At 57.5% G+C, this 22968-nt stretch overlaps 2 protein-coding genes across 2 annotated transcripts; both read right to left on the bottom strand.

Moving 5' to 3' along the window:
• Window positions 1–4417: 4417 nt before the first annotated feature.
• On the bottom strand, window positions 4418–6593 carry LOC309414580 (inhibin beta C chain-like; the record flags this gene model as incomplete). The annotated part of the gene is made up of 2 exons (XM_082011923.1): window positions 6057–6593; window positions 4418–5178 (listed from the first exon to the last, which is right to left on the bottom strand). The coding sequence occupies exons 1-2, from the start codon at window positions 6343–6345 to the stop codon at window positions 4418–4420; spliced, it is 1050 nt and encodes a 349-aa protein (XP_081868049.1). The 5' UTR covers window positions 6346–6593.
• Window positions 6594–13930: 7337 nt separating this feature from the next.
• LOC309414461 (inhibin beta C chain-like) lies at window positions 13931–16626 on the bottom strand (the record flags this gene model as incomplete). The annotated part of the gene is made up of 2 exons (XM_082011790.1): window positions 13931–14673; window positions 16281–16626. 2 exons carry the CDS (start codon window positions 16624–16626, stop codon window positions 13931–13933), a joined length of 1089 nt encoding a protein of 362 aa, XP_081867916.1.
• Between the last annotated feature and the right edge of the window lie 6342 nt (window positions 16627–22968).

Below are 22968 nucleotides of genomic sequence, written 5' to 3'. Positions count from 1 at the left end.
CATATGAAGGGAAAGCAGGGCAATAGTGGTACCTGTACCAAGGCAGGCAGGAGAGCATGTGGGTGTCTGAGCAAGAGCGAGAAACGTGGCCTGGGAGCTCCAGGGATTGGGGAGGGGAGAGGGGGGTTAGAGGGAAATTAATTCACCATCATTCTCACCCGGCAGCACTGCTTTTCCTTGTTGTTTGTTTTTACAATGAAGGTCAGTTCCCCTCTGTGCCACAGTGACTAAATGTAGGGGAAGAGCCAGGCTGGCCCTGGGTGCAAGCAGCTATGCAGCTATTTCAGGGAAAATGGCCTTTGCCCACCTGAACCTAGCCGGAACATGACAGCATGTGTCAATGGCAGCAGGGCACAGTGAGGAGGCAGGATGACCTCCCCAAGACCTGCTTAGGCCTGGGGACCCTGCTCCTTCCTGGAGCTCTGCCTCTGCCCCATTTTCCCTAGTCCTTGTTCCTCAACTGCTGGGAAAGCAAGTCCAAAGCTAGGAATCCCCTGCCTGGACAGCCCACATGGGAGCTCTGGGGCCGAGACAGGGGCCTCATGAAGCCTTGTAGCCCAGAACAGGCAGGGCAGCAGGACCACCAGGGCTGGACCAGAAGTGGGGCTTGGCAAAGGGCTGTTCCCAGGGTCTCCTGCAGGAGGAGAACCTGCTTGGAGGGAGCATGTGCCCCACCTTGTGCGTGCTCAGCTCCCCAGGTGACCCCAGACACACTTTTTGTGGGGGCATGCACATTCTCACTCTCTCCGCATGCTCAGCTGCTGCCAGCTCCTGCCAGCTCCATCCCGCTCTCTGGGACGATGCTGCCCATGTCTAGTGTGAGCCTCAAAGATGATGGGAGATGTGCCACATGTCCAGCCTGACCTCAGAGCTTCTTAGCAGGATTACCCCCACTGTGGGCACTCTGTCTTCCTCAGCATTAGCCTGAGGTGCCCCTGCGTGTCGTCACACACCACAGGTGTCCAGTGCACCACAGGAGTAGCTTTACGGCATGACCCATGCCACAGCTCTGGGAAACACCCTCTCTACTGACTGCATGGGACCCCCAGAGCAGAGGGCCAACATGGGGATTACAATGTGAGAGAGATTTCGGGAGACATCTCAGCATCCAGCCATGGCCTGAAAAAAGACTGCTCCCTGCCTCAGTTTCCCTCCCCACTGTCATAGCCTGAGATCAGTTCCTTTCCCTGCCAGCCACCCCCAACACAGCGAGAGGTGAGGAGGGGTGTCTTTGCTCCCCAGGGAGGCCCCAGCACACAGGGGAGGTGGCAATGCCTACACAGTTCTCCCCTTCCTCTGGCACGAGGGGAGAACAGCTAGCTGTGTCCTGGGATGCCCCCAGACTGCTGCAGGGGATCGAGTCCCACAGCACCAGCCCCAGGGCAGGGCCAAGGTGGTGGGTGCAGGTGAGAGAGGTTGCCTGCATGCCTGTTTTGTAATAGGCATAAGCAGCTCAGCAGATTTACTCCTGAGCTGAGCGTGACCCTGGCTAAGCTGCCAGGAAGGGCCCGCACGGGCACTGGGCACTGTGTGGGGCCAACCCTGCTGCCCACACCGCCACACCATGGCCCGGCCAGGCCTCCCTCCTGGGGTCTGTGAACTTGCTCCAGGACCACCCACCTCTTCCCAAGGGGCCATCTGCATGGCCAAACAGGCCAGGTCCATTTTGCCACCAGCTTTGAGCCCCTGGGGGGGAAACAACGCTTGGGCAGCTCCCCACTCTGGTGGCTCTCAACCACCAGACCCCCAACCCTGCCGTGTCCCCCACCCCACAGTTAATCTTGGCCTCCTGTTTAGGAAAGTTAAAGCGGCTCAGAGCAGGGCCAGATGATCATCCAGCTTAAAGACTTAACGGTACTACCACAGCCAGTTCAGCATCTTGGCTCTGGGCTGGTGGGTCATCATGCCAGTGTGTCAGTGAGTCAGCACATCACACACGTGTGTGTGGACAACCTCACGCACACACACGGGAACACACATTGACTATAACAGAGAAGACACTGTGTTCCTGGCAAAGGAAAACGTGGTATCTGGCATCTTTGCGGGATGCCTCTCCGTGCTCCCCCCGCCCCCAGTTGCACTGGCTGGATCAAGGGTGCCGATACAGGAAGGGGGCAGGGAGACGACGACGACACTGCGCACCTCCCCATGTGCTTACCTGAAATCCACGCCTGCAACTCTCAGCACGTGTATGGCAGCATAGGTTCCTGGTGGCACAGACACCAACAAGGTGCTCCGTTGTGTCAGCAACACATGTGCTGGGGCTGTGGGAATGCCCAGAAGGCTGAGGCACCCTGCAAGTGCAGTTGGCTTTTCCCCACAGGTGGAGATATTTTGGGGAGTGTGGGTGATGGCTATGCTGGCCCTGCAGCCTCAGGGGGATGCCCGTTGCGGCCAGCTGATGAAAGCTGCCCTTTGTCTGCTTGCAGGGTGCAGCACAGGGCCAAGCTGGGAAAGCAAGTGGGTTTGTCCCCAGATAAAAGAGCCCCAAACGGAGCTTTGAGCAGGTGCTTGCACAACAAAGGACCCAGGCCAGCCCTGCGGGATCCCAGAGGGATGAGCAGGGGGCATCATTTCCCTCTCCAGAAGCATCCCACCCCAAATTACACAGGAGACTCCCCATCACCCACCAGCTTGGGCACTGCAAGACTCTATAACTGTCTGCTACAGGGTTGAGACTGGGGTCATCGGGTGGCATTTAGGGGAGCATATGAAAGGGGATTGGGGAGGTCAATGAGACATAACTAGGGTACAATCTCTGGTATTTGCATTGGGGACACAGGATTTGGGGGTAGGCTGTGCCTTGTCATTTGAGGTCAACCCCTGGGGCCAGAGGCTCCAGAGCTGTGGTGCTCCATTTGGGACTGATCCAGGTGGAGAACAGCATCTTCAGGTTGGGCTATGCCTCCCAGCAGTACCTGTCCTGCTGGGAAACAGCTTCTTTGATGCTCACATTACAGGCTACCCCACTCCAGCCCCCAGTGAGGTGGTACCTGGTTCCCAGCCCCTGCCCTATCCCTGGGTCCCCCATCCACAGGGAAGAGTCCCCTGCATAGCCCTGGTCACACAGGGTCTCAGTGTGCAACATCCCATGGCACCTGGGGAGCCCCAGAAGCACCGCAGTTCCCCTCACCTCCCAGCACAGCAGTGCTGCCCACAGCTGCTAATAGCTTGCAGCTCCTCTGCTGCTCTAGCCCCAGAGCCCAGCACCCTCTCAGCCAGAGCCTGAGGGGTCTGGGCCCAGGAGCAGGGCCTTCTGGCCAAGCAGAACCATCTCCCCCACCCCATTCATGCAGGTGGTGCCAGGAGAAAGCAGTCAGAGCCTGGATGTTGCATTTCCACCCCTTTATTGGGGAAGCTGCACCAAAGTATTAAAATAAATTAAAAGCACAGGCCGTGTGGGTACATTGCATACATGAGTATCAGGAAGGCAAAGGCAGAGTGGGATCTTCAGTAGAGAGGCAGGTAGACAGGATGGAGCATCAGGGAGTCCCAACAGCTGCAGAAACCTCTACCATAAAAATAGTAATAGCTGCAAAACTAGAGGTACAAAAAAAAACCCAACCTGTACCTTTAGTATGGTCTTAAAGGCAAAGTCTGAGTCAGACCTCTTTGTAAGGAGGCACTGCGCTGGAAGAAGCCTGACTGGTGGGGTGGTCAGCAGGGAAGAAAAGCACAAAACCCAGGGAAATGAAGAGGGAACTACATAGGACCTAGTCAGGAAGCAAGGCCATCCTTCACAGCTCTGTATTTTCCTGGGAGCAGAGGACTGTGTCTAATGGTTGTGGTGTTGGGGTTCTTGACAAAGTCATACCCTTCATCCTCATCTTCCAGGCCTGCTATTTATGCCAACAAATTCCACCTGTCCCCAATAATAGGCCCAAATTTGATGCAGGAAGACTTGCTGCAGTAGGGGAGAAAAGCAGGACTGCCTCTTGTCCTCCAGTTTCCCACTTGGAGGAAATAGACCCATTCCCACATCCCACCCTGTTCTCAAGGAGGCCAAGTCCCACATTGTCACTAGATGCTCTGAACGTGAACAAAGCAGTGCCTTCTCACCCCACACATAGCAGGGAACATGATCACCAGAAATGTGGGATCAGCTTGGGACCAGAGGTATGCTGCCAGTGAGGGCAGGGATGCCCAGCGTCACCAACCACCCACAGCTCAGACTCAGGCAGTCTGATGTGGTCTTGGCTCTGTCCCACATGACCCCAGAGACCCCTGCCCCAGCTGCTCTCTGGAGACAACTCCTGCTCCTTCTGATGAGACTCTCTCTCTCCCAACCTTTCCAAACAGGCCCATTGCACCATGGTCTGACTCCAGCCCAAGGTTGCTCTCCAGCTACACACACCCACACCCCCCCCCAAAGAAACAGTCCTGGAGAAGCGAGGTACCCAGCACGGCTCCCCCAACCCTAGCTACAGCCACAGGCATCAACAATCATGTCAGGGATGTCAGTCTTGACAATGTTGCTATTGCGATCGAAGTAGAGGACAGAAAGTGGCCGGCGTCGCGTGGGCACACAGCAAGAGTGCCCTGATGCCCGGATGTTGTTAGCTTTGACGAGGTTGAAGACAGCTGTGTGGAAAGAAGAGGCCATCCCAGGACTGCCTGCCACATGCAGAGGGCACTGGCCCACACAATAGTTTATCTGGTAGCCCTCAGGCTTAATGATCCAGTCATTCCAACCGATGTCACGGAAATCCACGTAGTAGTCCTTGCGACAGCAGAGGTTGGAGTTCTGGCTGCAGCGGAGGCTGCGCTTGGCCACATGGTGTCCCAGCTCCCGCACCTTTGCCTCGGCCATCAAGAAGGGCTGGTGGGTCCGGCTGGCATTGACTATTGCCATGATATCACCCCCATCCCCACGGCTCTCCAGTTCCAGCCGCAGGGTCCTATGCTCTCCCCCAAAGAAACTCTGCAGGTCAGGCATGAGGGTGAAGGCGTGCCAGCCACTGCCCTTAGCACTCAGTCGCCTCTCACACAGCAACGTGCGATTGCTCCCCACCAAATCACCTTCCCCACCAGCAAGGAAGATTCTCAGGGTGAGGGTGGCTACAAGGTCTCCAGGAACTCGAAGATAGAGCCAAAGCTGAGCCTGCAGAATGTGAACATCCTGGTCTTGTGTACGGCTGAACTGGAACTGCAGCCCCAAGCCAGAGGGAGATGTGGGCTCTGAGGGGAGAAAGGGATGAGGAGCTGAATGCTGCAGAATGCTAGGGAAGGTAAGGCTGCATCACCATCCTGCACATCAAAGCCAATCTCATTCAGCTTCTTCTCAGGAAGACCTACAATCTTCCCTCCCTCCACAGGGCCCTCAGTCTGTCCCCCTCCCTTCCTTGGGAAGGCTACCCAGAGGGGAGCCGTGTTGGAATGGAGGACTGTCCCACCCTGCCTGGCAGAAAGGGTACAGAAAGTGGCAGGGAGCACCTGCTCTCACCTGGCCCTTCTGGCCCTTTCCCTTTGCTGCACAGTACAAGGCTAGAGAGCATTTCCAGCCCCTGCCCCTCCCCAAACTAGCCCGTGCAGCTCCCAAGTCCAACCACTTGGAGCCCCAGGCACCCTGGGTTGCCCCCATCCTTCAGGAAGGGGACAGGCATTGCAGCACTTCAGGTGTAGGGTCCCAACCGGCCAATGCAGGAGCAAAAGAGGGGCCATCTCTCCTTCTCCCAGGCTGAGCCTTCCTGCATCAGCAGTGCTGGGAGGTCACCGATGCACAGCAGGTGCATTAACTAATGATTTAATCACAGCCTGCTTGGCTCCAGGCACCTTCACCCCACTGCAAGGGGGCAGATGGCCAGGATGCCAGCCCCAGCAGTGCTGCAGCACCCCGAGGTTCAGGGGCTGCACACCCTTGCAGGTGCCCACCAGCCCAGGACAGGGAGACCCTGCCCCCGGGGCTGGCCCAGCAGGGGCTTGCCCAGGGTCTCTCGCGGACTGGCACCAGGCACAGCCCAGCTCACCCGAGCCCCGCCGGGGGCCCCGGCCCTCGGAGGCTGGCACAGGCGACCACGGGAGTCGTGCTCAGCTCCCCGCGGGCCCCGCGCACCCACCTGGCTCCGCGAAGCTGATGATCTCGTAGCCCCGCTCGTCATCGTCGGAGCCCCGACGGGCGCTGCCCGCCTGCAGCCGCCGCAGGGCGCGGGCGACGGCGGCGCGGGGCACGGCGTGGGCGAGCCTCGGCCGCTCGCGGAGCCGCAGCTTCTCCAGCAGCTGCCGTTTGGCCGCCTCCTCCAGCAGCCGCCGCTCCGCGCCCGCTGCACACGACGGGCAGCGCGGCTCCGCCGCCGCGCACAGCACCGCTGCCAGCAGCAGCCACGGGCCCGCGCCTCGCGCCGCCATCGGCACCGACGGGACGGACCGGGCCGACACCGGGAGTGGCGCGGCGCGGCCCGCCCGCTTTGGGCACCTGCGGCCGGGGGCGGGCCCGGCGCCCCCCCGCCATTGGCCGGCTCACCTGCCTGTCCCGTCCCGTCGGGCCGCGGCCGGGGCGGGGGATTACCGGGATTAGCCCCCCCCCGCGGCGGGGGCGGGTGGCGGACGGCGCCCCGCTGTCCCGGGGGCAGGGGCTCCGCGAGCAGCGGGGCGCTGTCGCCTGCTCCCCTTCCCCCCCGCTCCGTGCGACGCCGTCGGGTCCTCGCGGGAGGGGTCCGCCGGCCAGGCAGGGGCCTCGAGGGGGGCCAAGCACCTGCCTCCGGCTCCGGCCTGGCCCCTGCCGCGCTCATGGAGGGGCACCGCGGGTTCTGGACGCAAGTGGCAGGCTGTGCACAGGGGGCTTCATAGGGGTGTGCGCAAGATAGGGTACATGCAGAGGTGTGTGCCCAAGGGGCTTGCACACATGTGTGCCCAGGGGCTCTGCCTGCCTGCAGCTCAGCCTAACATCTGCCCAGGGGTGCAGGGGGACCTGGCCAGGCACACCCATGGGGGCAGCAGGGTGCTGGGCTCCTCTGCCTGATCTGAGGGCTGGGGCAAATCTGGCCGGGTGAAGGAGCACTGATCCCAGAGCAGCCTGCAGGATGGATCCCAGCCTCACCTGCCTGTTCATGGAGCCTACAGACCTGCCCCTACAGCCTGTGCACCCCCTTAGCCATCCTAGCAGGGCCAGTCTCCTTTACAACTGACAGAGGACCCAGCAGGGATCAGGGGCAGTTCCCAGGATGACCCCTGCAGCTCCCTGAGAACTGTTCACATCTCTGGGCTTTTGTCACTCCTACCATGGGATATGTTTGGGGGTCTGAGCCTACCCTTTGGACTGCCTGGTCCAGCCTCACCCCAGAACAGAGCTGGGTGTATACTATGCCCTCTCCTCCCCACAAATTAAAATGGATATTTGTGTGTACTGAGAGCTCATGAGGTGGCAGCCAATGTCGCATCAACCTGAAGATGTTCCTTGGACTCTTAGCCCCAGACGCTGTGCTTAGAGCAGGGCGCACAGCCTGAGCCAGGGCAGGGTCCTGCAGAAATCTCCCAAAAGTGGTGCAAGATGCCATGTTGCTGGGGGAGCGGGAGAGCCCAGTGGTCTTGTGCCAGAGCAGGGAACCCACAGAGCGCTTTGGGAACCTGAAGCCCAGCCAGCCCTTTCAGGCATGTCCTGTGCCCACCGTGCCGTGCAGCACTGACTCCAAGGTCTTGACCACACAGAGCCCCTGCCTCTGGCCAAGCACAGAGGGTGACGTGTAAACAGAGTGGGCTGTCTGGGAAAAAGCACCCACCAGAGATGATGCAACCATAGTGCAAGGGGCAAAGTTCTCAGCTGGCTGGGTCTGCTGGCAGCTCCCAGAATAGCCCAGGAATGTCAACAGGGAGGAAAGAGTGGGCACAGCCTGGCCTGGGAGCACAGCTGCCACAGGGCCTGTGAGACCCGTCTGCAGGTAAAACACACAGGCAGCACCGCCTGGGCACCAGCAGGAATGAGCAGAGGGCACTTTCATCCAGGCACAGGTGCACTGTGCATGCTCACAGTGCATATGCACTCACTTGCACAGATGCTCAATGGTATATGTACACATCTGCACACTCCCTTGCAAACACATGTTCAGTCCCCCATCCCAAATATTTGGATACACACTCCATTTGTGGACATTCTCACACCTGCACCGCATGCCCATTCCCCTGCCTTTTATTCCATGTTCCCATACTGGAAGTGGAGAGTTTCCTTTCTAGCTCTCGGGGCAGGTTAAATTCCCCACAGGGCAGGGCTGCCCCTGCCTTCAACCCATGGAGAGAACCAGGTTCCTCCACTTAACACTCTTCCCGCATGCAGCAAGCTGGAGGGAGTCCCAAGCTGCATCACTGAGTGGCACCAGCCCAGGTGCCAGGCCAAGGGGATCGTTAAAACCTCTGTCTCACCACCATCTCCCAGCAGCCGTGCCACAGCTTCACGCATACTAGGAAAGGGAAACTGAGGCACAATGCTGTGCTGAATTCCTCCTTCCATGCCAGATCCACAGAGCCAGGATCAGGGCTGCGGCACAGCACGAAACAGAGGAGGCAAAGAGTTGTGGCAAAAAGGGTGAATTACTCTCTAAGCCACCATCCTTTCCAGGCTGGGGAGGAGGGTCTCTCCAAAAGGATTAATCCCTTTGAACCTGCCAGGATCCCTCTGCACTGGCCAGCACCCCACAGATGCTGCCATGAACCCCCATTGCACCACCAGCTTAGCAAGAGCATCCGATCTGCCTGCCCCCTCACACCGCACCTACATCCCCCCCCGCGCACTCTGGCCCACGATATCTAGGCCAGGGGTCAGCGCGGAGCCGTGACTGGTTCTTGCACCCATTGCATAAGTGTGTTGTTGATTAAGCAGTTCCCAGAAAGCAAAGCCCAGGGACCAGCCTGACCAAAATACACCCCTCCGGGTCCTCCCAGGCCCAGCACTTGCTGCACACATGGCTTCTGGGCCTCTGACCTCGTGTCCGGTGGGGCAAGCGTGGCACCTGACGACCTGACCTACAGGTGCCAGTGGACTGGGTTCAGCTGGGACCCCCCCCCCCCAAGACCTCATACACCAGCACCTGAGCATTACTCCTGCCAGAACGCCCATTTCTATGTGTCTCTGCCACCAATGTCAGCCAAGGAAATGCCAAAGCTAGCTCTGACCCTCACCCTGGGGCCACGGCATAGGCCAGGCTCTGGCACTGAAAAGTTTCCCCCCACAGGCCCCTCTTCCCTGGAGCAAGCTCTGGACACCACAGACTGGAGGAGTACCAGCCTGAGGGCTCAAGGGAACAGCTGGAAGAGCTGGCGACCAGAAGACTTCCGCAGGGACAGTGCCGGGGGGCGGGGGAGGCGGGCACCCTGTGCTCCTGGGGCCCAGGGGCCAGCACGGAGAGGGGAGGCCGGGGCAAGGAGTGGTGGGGGGCTAGTGGCGCCGGGCTGTCGGGGCTGGGCAAGCCGGGGGAAGGGAACGAGAGCAGAGCTCACGGCCAGGGAGAGAAGGTCGGCAGCCCTGGCTTCCCGCGGCGGCCGCGCTCCTCACCTGGCCGCAGCGGGCCGGGCCGGGCCGCGTCCCCCGGCGCCCGCCAAGGGAAGGGGGGCGAGGGAGGGGCCCCCGCCGCGGCCAGCCTCGGCCCGGCGCCGCTGCCCCGGCCCCGCTGCCTCCAGCCCGGCCCTTCCCCGAGCTGCGGCGCCTCTCGCGGCCCGCTGGCGCCGCCCGGCGGCGCGGGGCAAAGCTGCTCCCGGTCCCGTGGGCTCCGCCGGGGCCGTCCAGATACGCCGCGGGGCCGCGCGGTCCGGGGCTGGCGGGCGCCGGACGGGCGGGGGCGGCCCTTCGGGACTGGGCGCCCGGGGCGATGAGCGCCGGCGGTCCCCGGGAGCCCCCCCGCACGGGCGCTGAGCGGGGTCCGGCAGTGGGGGACCGGCACCTCGCACCAGCCGAGCCGCAGACACCCAGCGTGGATCGCTGGGTGCCTTCGAGCTGGCAGCTGCTGGCTGGAAACTGCCCCTGAGTCTGAAAATTAAAAATTAACCCTTTTCAAGGCAAAAACAGGCGCTTTCAGGAATTCCCACCCCTCCCCTGAGAGCCAGGCCCTGCCAAGGGACACCCTGGCACACCACACTTGGACCTTTGCTTCAGGGTCTGTTGATACTGGCAAAGGGTCCTTCCAGGAGCCACCGGCAGCAGCTGCACATCCCTGTCCCCTCCCGGAGCGGAGGCTGAGGGGACAGCACCTCGTGCAGCCCTGTGTTCCCCTCTGTGTCAGATCTGGCACAGCCCAAGGGCACATCCCAAGTGCTGGGTCGATGCTGTCTGCGTGGCATCTCCCACACTGGGCCAGGCTGGGGTGCTGCAGGGCAGGCTCCCTGCCAGGCTTACTGGTCCCAGTGGGACCAGTGTGGCAGCATCTCACAGCAGCTGGGCATGTCTACCTGAGACACCCTCTCCAAAGCACCCTGAGTGAGCAGTGGACCCCAGCAGAAGTGTGGTGTCAGAGCAGGGGGAGAGGGGACACCATAATGTGAACACCACCCTCATCCCCTCTCTTTTCCCACCAGTGAAGGACGAGTGGATGCCCGGTGGCAAGTTGCACCCTGCTGCTCTCGGGTTTTCTGTTCTGCTCCCTGAAGAGCCTGACTTGGTACTCTTGCGTTCACACTTAACACCAAGGTTACTTTTGCTGATGAGGGAGAAGACTTGCAAAACAAGCCAGGGCTGCAGTGAAGCCCAGATAGTCACTTTTCCATGTCCAGTTTGTTAGCGCTATAAATACGCAGCTCCTTTCTGGGCCACCAGTTGTGGGGGCTGAGCAGCTCCTTGTGTTTGCTGAGGGCCCCTGCCTGCTATGGGCCCCTGCCCTATGCCAGCCCCACAGCAGGCAGGGAGGGGGCTGTGCCTGGCTTCAGGGGATCACCCTTCCTTGACTGCACTCTCCTCACCCTGCAGCGTTCCCCAGGTGGGAGTGCCACCGTGGGATTCCTGAACCTTGGTCATCCTTGCCCCATGCTGCAAGTGGGGAAGGGGCTGTAGGCTGCACCCAGGCATCCTGTTTCCCATGGGAACGGGACAAGCTGCATGTGTGGAGAGGAGGTCCTCTGTTATGGGACCCTTGCTCATCTGGGGAACCTCTGACCTGAAGGGACTGGAGAAGGCACATTTTCAGGTGGTTGGCAAACACCCAGGACAATGTGTTCTGCCCTAATCTGAAGCTACCAGGGACGGGGGGGGAGGGGGCTCAGAGGCTGGGAGCCCTCTTGGGGGAGCTGCTGCTAACCCAGGCACCCCAAATCAGCAGGACCTTCATGTCCATTGGGATGCAGTAGCCCAGGCGACAGAAGGCAACATGGTGACAACTCACAGGTCCAGGGAGATCTGGACTAGGAGATGCCCCGCATCCCTGTGTCCCCACAGGGCTGGTGGGCAGAGCCTGCTGTGTGTCCTTTGGTGTCCAGAGAGTGCATGTGCAGCCCAGCAAAGGGCAGAGCCAGGGTTTGGGGGGCAGGTAGTGAGAGGGGGCCATTTCAGGCAAGGCACACATGCCCTGCAGGGGCCGTGCGGCAGCAACAGGCAGCCAGCGCCCCTCTGCTCTGAGCCCTGTGGGGAGTCGGGGCAGTGCCCGGCAGGAGTGCTGTGGGGCCAAGAAGGGGACCTGGGGGCACCCCATCCCAGCTCGAGGGCTTGCGGCACCTACAGATGCCTCAGCTCAGGGTCTCGGGCTGGTGCTGCCCTGAGCTGAGGCATCTGTAGGGCCACAGGGCCCAGCCAACAACTCCTCTGCTCCTTCACTCAGCCTGTTTCTGCCCATGCCTGTAGCAGCATAGAGAGCTCAGCATTGGCCCCAGGAAAGCTGTTTGTTCAATAAATACAGACAGTGAAAAGAGGCATTGGAAAAAGAAGGGGAAAAAACAGAAAAAACCAAACACCAAGCCCTCTTTGGGTTTGCGCAAGTGGCCTTGGGTCCCAGACAGTATTGATCCCTGAGTCTTCCACCCTGCCTGTGCAGCAACTGGGTCAGCAGGAACCCTTCAGGTCTGAGTCCTGGAGGCACCAAGGTCTGGAAACCTGGATCTCAGCACGGTGGCTGCTGCGACCTGATGGGGAGATGAGGGTCCCCACTCCAGCAGGGGTCAGTGGGAGTGCCTGCTTCAGGACACATGCAACGTGGGCAAACACTGTCTCCTGCTAGTGGTTGTTCCATCTCTGCTCAAGGCGTCACAGGTCCTCTGGGGTAATGCGCACCCTGGACCCCGCTCCGGCCAGAGCTGCTCATGGCTCTGACTATTCTGGCCCGATCCTGGAGTGAGTCAACAGAGGCAAAGCTGTCCTTCAAGCCAGATCGAGAGAGGGTCTGACACCACTGTCCTCCCTCTGCCGACCCTCTTCCCACCTGGTTCAGCTCCGTCTCCAACCTCTGGGACATGGTCATCAGTGCTTGCAGGGTGGACCACGGGACTGCAGTCACGCAGTTCTACCCCAGACAGCTGCATGTACCTTGGGGGATCACCCCAGGAGCTCCGCTCATGAACTTCCCTCTCCCACCTCCAGCACGCTCTCCCTGCTTTCTCAGCTCTCACACATGGGGGACACGTGGGAAGCAGTGGAGAAACCCTAACATGAGATTACGTAATGAGGCTGATGTGTCAGAGCCGCCCTTTGCCCCCAGCTCTCACGGCACTGACATGTCCCACTTTGCCACCAGCCAGGATGGCAAAGGGCAGCGAGGGGGGCAGCTGCTCTGGGCCGCACACCAGAGAGGTTGCTCCCTAAGTGAGGGAACCAGCATGGGGTTGTAGGCAAGGTTGGGTGTCCTGGGCACTGTGGCTTTGGCAGTCTTGCCTGGCAGTCTCTGTCCACTTTAAAAGGGAGAAGCGTTGCTCAGTTTTGTCCTGACTTGGGGCAAGAATGGCCAAATACAGATGGTTTTGGTGGAATGGAAAATTTGGCCCAGTCGAGGAATGGTGCCTTCTCTGGTGGGAATCACAAGCCCCCGGTGTCCAGTGGCTCCCACACCATGCCTTGGATCTGGTTGAGACAAGTCAGAGGTTCTGCATACCCCCTGGGAAAGGCAGCCAAGGGGCAGAGAGCATGAGAGCTGTGGGGGCCAGCAGCATTGCAGTCTTTGGGCACAGTGCATCCTGGTGATGGATGCCCAACCCTGCTGCCTGGGTTTTATAACTAAGTCATTGGTTAGAAAAGGACTGTGCATGTCAGAATGGGTCAGTTCTGTGCCATCTTGGGGCTGTCTGTAGTAGGGCACATCCACTGCCTTGCACCTTGGGGAGAGGTGGAAGATGTGCTGGTTAATGACAGGGCACGCATATGTGTACACTACATGTGCACTCTACGGCTGGCAGTCTTTTTATTGAATACCAGGTAGCTGGGATGCTTGGAGAGGGAGACACTTTCGTCCCACTGGGATCAATTTCCCCTTCCTCACCCCCCTCAACCTCATGTCCAGCTGAGGAGTGGGGCCTTGTGGATGGCCCTCTCCCCTCTGGCCTAGCCATCCCCCAGCATCTTTTCAGCTTCTATCTCCCCCAGCAGCCAGAGGTGGCCACTGTTGGGACCCGTTACCTGAAGAGCACATGTTCGTGTTGCAGCACTGAGGGCTGCACCATGGCCTTGGACTGGGACCAGCAGTAGGGTGAGCTGGGGCTGCTATGAGCCACCTGGGGAGTCATGTTCTGCAGAGTCCTGCAGGTAGAAGGGTCTGGTGTCTGTCAGGAGCCAGTCCCAGAGACCGTTGTTCATGGGCAGAGAGGAATCCATGGGCAGATCTGAAGGGGGAAAAGAGCCATGTGGGAGGTAAGGGAGGAGAGGACTTGCAGATTCAGCATCACCCTTGATGCTTCAACCTCAGGAGGAGAAAACACCTTGCAAGGCTTCCCATCTCTCAGCAGCTCACCAGGTCTCACACTGCCAGAGAGGGGCAGGGAGGAGGAGAGCCCTGTGCAGCACAGGTCCTGCCCTCCTGCCTCCTCAGGCAGCCAGTCAGGTACAACCACAGGCATCGACAATCATGTCAGGGATGTCAGTCTTGACGATGTTGCTGTCCCGGTCATAGTAGAGCAGAGAGAGGGGGCGACGCTGCGTGGGCACGCAGCAGGAGTCCACAGCTGCGTCCGCGTTGTTGGCTTTGATGAGGTTGAGGACAGCCGTGTGGAAGGAGGCGGCAAGGCCAGGGATGCCAGCTATGTGCAGAGGGCAGAGCCCCGTGCAGTAGTTCATGTGATATCCCTCCGGCTGGATGATCCAGTCCTCCCAGCCGATCTCCTTGAAGTCCACAAAGAATTCCTTGCGACAGCACATCCGAGAGTCCCCACTGCAATCAATGCCGCGCCGCTGGACCCGGTGGGGCGTCCTGGCCCGGGCTCGGGCTGCCACAAATGGCCAGTGGGAATCACTGTGGCCAGCCAGGAGGGGAGACCCCCAATCCTCTGCCACTTCCAGCTCCACAGTGAGCCTCTGGCTCCCTTGGCCAAAGAGGCTCTGGACAGCTCGGCCCACATCCAGCGTGGCCCAGCCAGCCCTCTGCACCTCCAGCTGTGTCTCACTGGCCATGGTCATGTTCAGCCCCATCGGGTCTGGGTGCAAGAGTCTCATGGTGACAGGATGTGTTCCAGGGCCAGGGACTGCCCAGAACAGGTAGAGGGTGGCTTGCAGGATCTCGGTGCTCCTAGCCAGCTCCCGGGTGAAGTGGAAATGCAGGCGAACTGTGCGGGAGGTGGAGGACCCTGTGCACAGAACCAAAAGCAGAGTCAGGGGGTGAAGGGGTGAGGGGAGGACCTCCCCCAGCTGGCAGCCACCGAGTCAGACCAAGTGGGAGGTATATCCAAGCCAAGGAGCAGGGTACAGTACATGCAGGCATTGAGCGGCCCCCACTTCCCTGCACTGCTGCTGGTCATCCTTCTTGAACAGCTCTAAAGCAGCCACATCTGGGTCCAGTGCTGAATGCAGCAACCCAGCTTGGTTCCGCCTCCTCTGGCCTGATATCCCCCTTGTCAGTGAAACTGCCGGAGGATTTTAGAGTAGGTTATCTGGCTGTGTAAACCAGCCTTGGATTTAAGGCAGTCGTGCTGATTTGCCCCTCCAGGATTACCTCTACTTTCCACGGCTGGAACTATCACCTGACATTGCTCCAGCATGTCCCACCCTTGCTGCTGCTGAGGCTGCAGAGCTCCCTCTCCTCCTCGTGGAGAAAGGGGTGCCGGGGACCGTGAGAGCAGCACTGGGCTCCTCGGCACAGCTCTGCCTGTGAGGATACAACCCCCCTCCTCTGTGCTCTTGAGCAGCACAGTGGGGTGAGAGACTGGGCTCAGCCCCGTGGCCCACACCGGGTCTTCCACTGCCAGCAGACACTCCACTGAGCCAGGACACAGCTCCTCATTGTCCTCATGTATGAAAACACAATACACTGTGGAGGACCATTGTTCCCAGACGTCTTTAAGGACACAGCAAGCCCTCACTATCCCACAGCAGCCATGCAAACCACACAAATGCCTGCAAAGGGAGTCTGTGCCCCCCACACCTCACCAAGCAGCAGTCTGGGCTGGGCAAAGTGATGGTGCAGAAGGATGCTCTGCAGGATGGAGCAGAAATTCTGCTTCTTTCCAAAGAAGGCTGCATTTGCCTGGGAGAAGTGGACGGGACAGGACAGGACCTTATTTTTCCAGTGATACTTGTCAGGATCCTTGAGCATGTTTTGGGGAGCTCTCTTCTCCCAGGAACACAGCTGATTCTGGAGTGAAATGTGGCAACCCACCACTTTGGCTAGGAAGCGGAGACACAGCTGAGTGTGGGGAGCAGATGGGCTTTGGAGACCTAAGTCCACACATCGCGAGCTGATGGAGAATCTAGGCTTAAAATCATGTTTTGAAAAACATGGCCATCTGACCCCTCCACCTCTAGCACAAGCGGGGAGGGTTCAACAGAAATGGACAACAAATTCACATGATACAGCAGTCCATCTTTGCTCCTGCACCCACCCCCTTGCCCCACCATGGCCCATATGTAAATGAGAGGGGCCCCAGAGCCTCAGTAGTGCTTCCCCTGCCCATGGCAAGGGGTGCATGGGTTGGGGTAGGCTCAGGACATGGATGCAAATGTTCTGGATATGGAGCCTCTCATTGCCAGTCCTTCCAGCAGCAGTGTGCCCACCAGCCCGGTCCATAGCCTGGCATTGCTTGCAGGAGCGTGATGCCCCCGTGCAGAGCTTTTGAAATGCCTGTGCAGAGGAGGAAACCTCTCACCACCTTCCCCCAGGCAAAACCTTCCTTCCCTCTGTGCCTCCCACCTCAGGGCCCATCCCACCATGCCCATGGGATGCGGGGTCTGTACAGACCTGACTTGGCAAAGCTCAAGATCTCGTACTCCTGCACACCCATACCCGGACGCAGGTGTAGGATGCTGCCATCAAGGGGCATCCCTGGGGAGACAGCCATATCCATGCGCTGCGCACGCATCCTGCGGAGAGCATTTAGCAGGGCCCCCCTGGATGTGGGCTGAGTGATGTTGGGCCTGTCAGGCAAGTGGAGCTTGGAGAGGATGCTCTGCTTTGCCATTGTGATGAGGACGTCCCGCTGCACGGTGGGGGCCAGGGCCGCTAGCCCGCAGGCTGGGCACCACACTCCCTTAGGAGTCGCCATCCTCAGAAGGCTCAGGAGCAGGAAAGACACCATGGCTGTCATCTCTGGTGCCAGGAGGTGACAGCTTGGGGGTCTCAGCAAATAGTGTTCCTCCAACTGTCGGATGAGCCAAAGTCAAACTGGGGCTGGGAGAGCAGAGTGCGGTGGCAGGACAGCAGCGCTGGACTCCGCAGGAGCAGAGAGCGAGGAAGGGCTCGTTCTCCTGACGTGGCCACAAATATTGGCTGATCCCGGGCAAGATAAACGCCCCTGTGATCCTGCAGGAGCCTCTCCTGAGCATGGGGCAGCTGCGGCACAGCTCGCCCCGGGTTAAGGTGGACCCGGGAGGATGGCGCTCCTGCTCGGGAGGCTCAGATCGGGGCTGCCCGCTCGGCAGAGGCTGCCCCGGGGGCTGGGGCTCGGTCCCGGGCAACCTGCTCCGGCCAAGGGAGGCCACCCCGGTCCCACCCCATAGCTGGGCGCCCAGGCAGATGGCGTGGGTCCCCGCGTACGGCGTGGGCCCCCGGGGTGACGGGGGATTGTCCAGGGCGCAGTGTGGGGCCCCCCATAGTGCGGTGCGGGGCCTCCTGGGAGATGGGGAATCCCCGGGGGCGGCCCCCCTCCCCCCCCCGGCAGTGCCGGATCCCCGCGTGCTTGCACGATAGAGGGCGGGGCCATGGGGGGGGTGAAGATTGGCGTCGCCGCGGCCCCGCCCCTGGGCCCTCCCCTCCCCTCCCCTCCCCTCCCCTCCCCTCCCCTCCCCATGAAGGCGGTGCTACGGGCTGGCTCTGCCTCCGAATGGCGGTAGTTTCTCAGCTCCCTGCTGCGCCCTCCGCCGTGCCAGAGGGCGCTGCCGCATCCTGCCCGCCTTCCACGGCGCCGCGTCCGGCAGGTTGTTACGACGTCGGGCGCGGTATGGTGACGTAGCGCGCACGGAGCGGTGACGCAGCGGACACGCACATTGGGGGCGGGGCCCGCCGCTTCTTTCCCTTTCCCCCCCCCCCTTCCCCCCGTTTCTTTCCCCTTTTCTTCCCGTTCCGGCCGTTACACCCCCCCTCCCCGTCCTGTCCGCCCGCCGTCTCCGCCGCCGCGCCCGGGCGGCCCGCTCTGGCCCAGGCCCGGCCCGGGCTGGTGGCGGCGGCGGCGGCGGCCCCGCAGCGCAGGGCCCGGCCTGGCCCGGTAAGTGCGCACGGCCCGGGGTGGGAGCAGGGTGCTGTGGTGGGCAGGGGCTGGGGTCGGGGTCGGAGCCCGGGCCGGGCCGGGCGGGGACGCGCCGCCCGCGGCGAACCCGCCTATGATATCTTCCCCACGTCCCCGTTCCTTCCCGTGTTCCTTCCCGGCGGGGGCCGTGGTCCTGGCTCTGGCGTGTCCCTGGGGCTCCTACCCCCGCGGGCGAGCGGGTCGGTAGGGTGCGCCCGGAGACGGTGTCCGACTCCTGGGCTGTCCCTCTCGGATGAGCGGTCGGTGGCGGTGTCCAGCTGGGTCTCCGCCATCTCCGGGCGTTGCTGACCGTCGGGGCTTGCGACGCTCGCTGTGGTGTCGGTGCGTGGAGGAATTTGCAGCGGGCCGCTTGCCTCGGCAAGTTTGCGGAGCACATGGTAGCTGGGTGCTCCCCTGCATCGTGCACCTCTGGCTGGCCCAGGTACAAGGCGCATCCCTGTGCGATCCGAAAGTGCCTGAGCTTGCTGTGGCTGCCTCGTTCCCGAGCTTTCTGCATGCAGTGCAGCACTTGCTCCCCTTCCTCCTTAGTCTACTGCAACAGGTGGGAGAGGAGGCCTCTGGTCGTTGATGGCCAGGCATCCGTTCTAGTGCTTGGAAAGCACAATAAGGTTTCCTGGTATCCTCACAGACAGCGTCTTTGCTTGGAAATGCTTTCCTGGAAACATTTCTGACTTCTGGGGCCCTGCTGTGTGTGACAACAGGAGTGAAAATGCTGGAGAGTTAGTTGTCTTCTGGCTTGGTTGGAGTGTGTTCGGGAGGGATTTCAGAGTGTCTGTGTAGGCTGCTGATGGGATACATGGAAGGGTGGTTTTGTTACTTTTTACTCGGTGTTCTCTGCCTTGTGACACATTTAAATCCTCACAGGGCTTTTTTGGGTACCTGTAGATGTTTGGGATGTCTGCCTGAGTGTAAAAGTTGCCTCTGACTCCTGCCAGTGCGGTATTCTGGCAGCAAGTTTCACAGGGAAGTTGATATTGCTTCTCCTGTGATCTGTTTGAAATGGTCTGATAGAGGTTGTCCTTCTGAACTCCTGATACAGTGTGTAAACAGATATAGCTGGTGGATTGTTACCTCTCTTCTATCACTTACTGTGTGACTCTTTTTTTTTTAATCCCTTCCCTTACTTCCTTTAGAATTTGATCTAGATTATCGATGGCAACCCTTTTATGATTTACAGGTGGGGTTTTTTTCTAGCCTCTTTTTTGTTTTGAGATGGGCAAGAAAGCTGAGCCCAAGCTTAGGCTGCTGCACTGGCCTCTGTTTTTATAAAGGGCTTGATGACGCTCTGCCTTTCAGAAACTGCCTATAGGAGGGTGTTTGCCTTTCAAAAGGGAACCACAGATCTGGGGGAGTGCTGTGCAAAGCCTGTGCCAGCTCCTTAACTGGTGGGCAAGGCTAGCCAGTTCATAACTGGCTCATTGAGGGTGATTTGCAGACCCGGATGGTTTTCTGCTGTCTCTGTCATTATTGATTGTTCGTTAAATGAGCGGCTGTTCCAGCTCTTTGTTAGGCCACAGAGAATCTGAACTTGTTGGTAAAGTCTTTATTTGCCTCTCTTATCTCTGGAGTCCGTACTTGCTTCTGCTATAGCTGTGTCCTTTTGACTTACTCCAACTTGTCCTTCACTGGGTTTGGTGTAAGATCCCTCGTATTTCACTGTCTCAGGATATGCCCTTTTCTCTCGTATCTTCACCTGTTTCCCATACAGCCTCGGGTTTACTGTTCACTGTAATGTGAGTGTACTACATGTTGGTGAGCCTGGCTGACCTGTACTACGGTTAGCTTATTTCACAGAATCACTAAGGTTGGAAAGGACCTTCAAGATCATCAAGTCCAACCATTAATCCAGCGCCACCATGTCCCCTAAACCATGTCCTGAAGCCCCACATCCACACGTTTTTTGAACACTTCCAGAGATGGCGACTCCACCACCTCCCTGGGCAGCCTGTTCCAATGCTTGACCAACCTCTCGGTGGAGAAATTTTTCCTAATATCCAATCTAAACCTCCCCGGTGCAACTTGAGGCCACTTCCTCTCATCCTATCACTAGTTAGTTGGGAGAAGAGACCAACACCCTTGTCGCCACAACCTCCGTTCACGGCCTTGAAGATACAATGGTCAGGACATCAGAATCCTTGCTGTTCATTCCTGAATACTTTGTGTGATCTCTGGGGAATTTCAAATTCCCCCACAATTGGTTTTCAGTTTTGTATCTCAGCTAAAATGTGACGTGGATGATCATCCCAACCTCCCTCGCATTTTTTGTCTGAAATCTGTCTGCGATGGTTTCATACAGTGTAATTGTGCGCAAAAACAGGTGTTAGATTTTTCGGAGGAGTGAATTGATTTCTATTCCTAGAAGCTGATTTACCAACTTGCAGATACTATCAAGGACCCTACTCAATGCATCTGTCTAAGCTGAATGACCTGTTCCTTGTAGATATCTTCTTGACCCAGAGACTGATTGTCTCAGAAATACATTAGCTTTTCTTCTGAGCACTTAAAGCTGAGCTCAACTGCTTTAGCTTTGCCTGTTGTTTATATACTTTTGTGATGCTTCAGTGTTGACAAAAGATGTCTGGAAAAACAAGGTGTATTCCTAGCCATATATGATGATAATGCAGCTAGGTGTGGCTTAGTAGTGGGAGTGGTAAGGGAATGAGCTTCACTGCAAGGTACACTAAGCGAGCTTCTGGCAGAAGTGCCAAGCTTCAAACTTTTCAGGACAGGCTTTATTTTTCTTAGAGCTCAAGGATGCCACTTTAATTGTGAGTACAAAGAAACCTTGAATTTATTATAGCTTCTGCTGCTTTTGCGGCCTCTGTTCATGCAAAGTGATCCATTGGAATCTGAACCAGTTTGCTGAAGAGGATTCAGTTGTAACGTGAGCTGGAAATGCAGAGCTGCTGTTAATTCTGTGTGCGTTGCTGAGTAGGTGCAGATTACTGGCTGTCTTCGCTTTTGGAGCAAAGTCAAAACTTAAAGCCTGTAAGGATCCCAAAGGGTTGGGCAAGAGAAGTGCTGGAAAGAAGACTTGATAAAGGGAGATAACCTGCATGGGGAGCTGGAAATATTGCCAGGCTTTGGTGCCTGTTTATTACCAAACAAAGGATAGGCTGAAGAGTTATGCCCTAACAGTAGGAAAGGTGTGAGGGGAGAAACTCTTTGGTATGGTGTTGTGGCTGGTTCTTCAAGACCCATGGAACAGCAGAGCTGCCCTTACCTCCCAGCTGTGCTAAGAAGGCTGACTGGTGTTACAAAGAATGGATACTGTAGAGGAGAGCACTTTGCAGGCCACAGATACCCTAATTCACTGGTGTGCATGAGAGTTGTTTTCCTCTGTCTGCATGGGGAACAGTGGGAGTATGTTGTGGGACCCGGTTTGGTTGCTGGAAAGCAGATGAGCACATGCCCGTTTACAAATCAAAACAGTGCCCTTGCTAATTCTAAATCTCTGTCTCAGTGCTCCTTTTTCTGCTGGCAGCATGCAGAGAAGTTCCACATGTGGCTGGTCTCAGTTTGGTTTTCCATCACTGGTAATCGTTGAGTATCTTGTCTCATCTCTTGCCTTTACCTGTTCTCTGTCTCCCTTTGGGAATTGGCACCTGGTTCCCCATGGTTACTTCAAATAGTTCTGATTCCTTATGCTCCATTATTTTTTATTTCTATCCTGTTTGCTACTGATAGCCTATTAGGGCTTACTCCTGTAATCTCTGTGTCCTTCTCTTTGAATCTGTGCGGGAAATTCTAGATTAAATCATACCAGGTATGCTTGCTGTAACTTCATTCCTGATTAAATGGCAATTCAGTAGTTCACAGGTGATTTACTGAATTTTTTTTTTTTTCAATAGATGTTCTCACTTCTCTGTCCACAGCTCCGTCCACAGCTCTTTGTATTTTCAATGAGCTGTTAAACATACATTCGTAAAAATTTCCCCTTGTTCATTCCTGTTTCTCTGGAATGCAAGGGCAGATTGTATTTGCATAGAAAACTTTGAAACTTTTTCCAGGGTGCGTGCATATTTACAGATATAAGTTTTTGTTTGTTTGTTTATCAAACAAACTAGATGGTGAGAAAAGACATTAGACTAATTTTCTTCTTCTCTGTCCACCAAGATGGCAAAGTCTGATGTTTGATGGCAGCTTCACTGGATAGTAAACCATTACTCCAGACTTCAGGGATTGCACAAGTGAGGATGGATCTCAACAGGTTGCTTTGCAATGATGATGCTTTGCTGGAGACAGCCACCTGGCTTTTGAGGAGCTGGATTAAGATTCCCAAATCAACTGCTGCCAGTTGTGAAGGAGAAACATCACTTGGATATGGTCAGTTCTCTTATCTCTCCTGCTGCTCATGAGTCAGGACTGAGACTGGTGCCCTAGAGGTGAGTAGGATGTGGAGACGACTGACCCATTAGTTACTAGGCATTGCAGGTTTTGCTGAGTGGTTCCTAAGGGACAGTTTGAGCTACCTGCATAGCATGAACAAGATGAAACCTGGAGTGATTTAACAATATCAGACAATGGCTTGTAGCATTGTCCTCCTCTTTGGCCGAGTCTTAGTAGCTTTGTTTGCTTAGACCTTAGATCAAAACTGAGAAGTTATATTCTGTGGTGTAGCTGTATTTCTCTCCATTCAGAGATGTATAATGCTAGTTAGTCAAGTGCTGCTTTGAGCTGCAGCCATCTGACCTGTGAGGGCCAAGTCTCTGGGCTGGTAGTCCATCCAGCAGAGTGGAATTAAAGGAACTAGTTAGTTCTTGCAGATTTCTTTTTGGATATCTTTGTTGCTGTTTTGGGACAGGATCTGCAGTCTCCCAGGGTACTAGTCATTGGACTGGAAGAAGCAGATGCTTCTAAATCTAGCTGTGCAGCTTGCCAGAACATAATGCATCTTATAGCAGACTCTGGGCTCGTACATCCTGTGAGTTGCCATGTTAGAATTTGTTAGATACCTGTGGATCATCTCTTGCTGAGGTGCCAGAGGAAGCTGGTCTGTCTGTGTACCATTCGTGCAGTGCTGCTGCTTGGGGTCCCAGACACAATATGATTTACCCAGGCATCACGCTTGCAAAAAAATAGCTCTGTTTTTCTGGTTCCAGCTTTACCTAGGGCCTTTCTTACCAGCCTGCTGAGTTGTGTGCAGAACTATGTGCTATGCTTACAGTTGAAGTTAATCCCTTT

Source organism: Phaethon aethereus (genome assembly GCF_964289735.1).
Source record: "Phaethon aethereus genome assembly, chromosome: 29".
Lineage (NCBI taxonomy): Eukaryota > Metazoa > Chordata > Aves > Phaethontiformes > Phaethontidae > Phaethon > Phaethon aethereus.
Note: the sequence above shows the minus strand (reverse complement) of the source record. Positions and strands in the feature narration are given on the sequence as shown.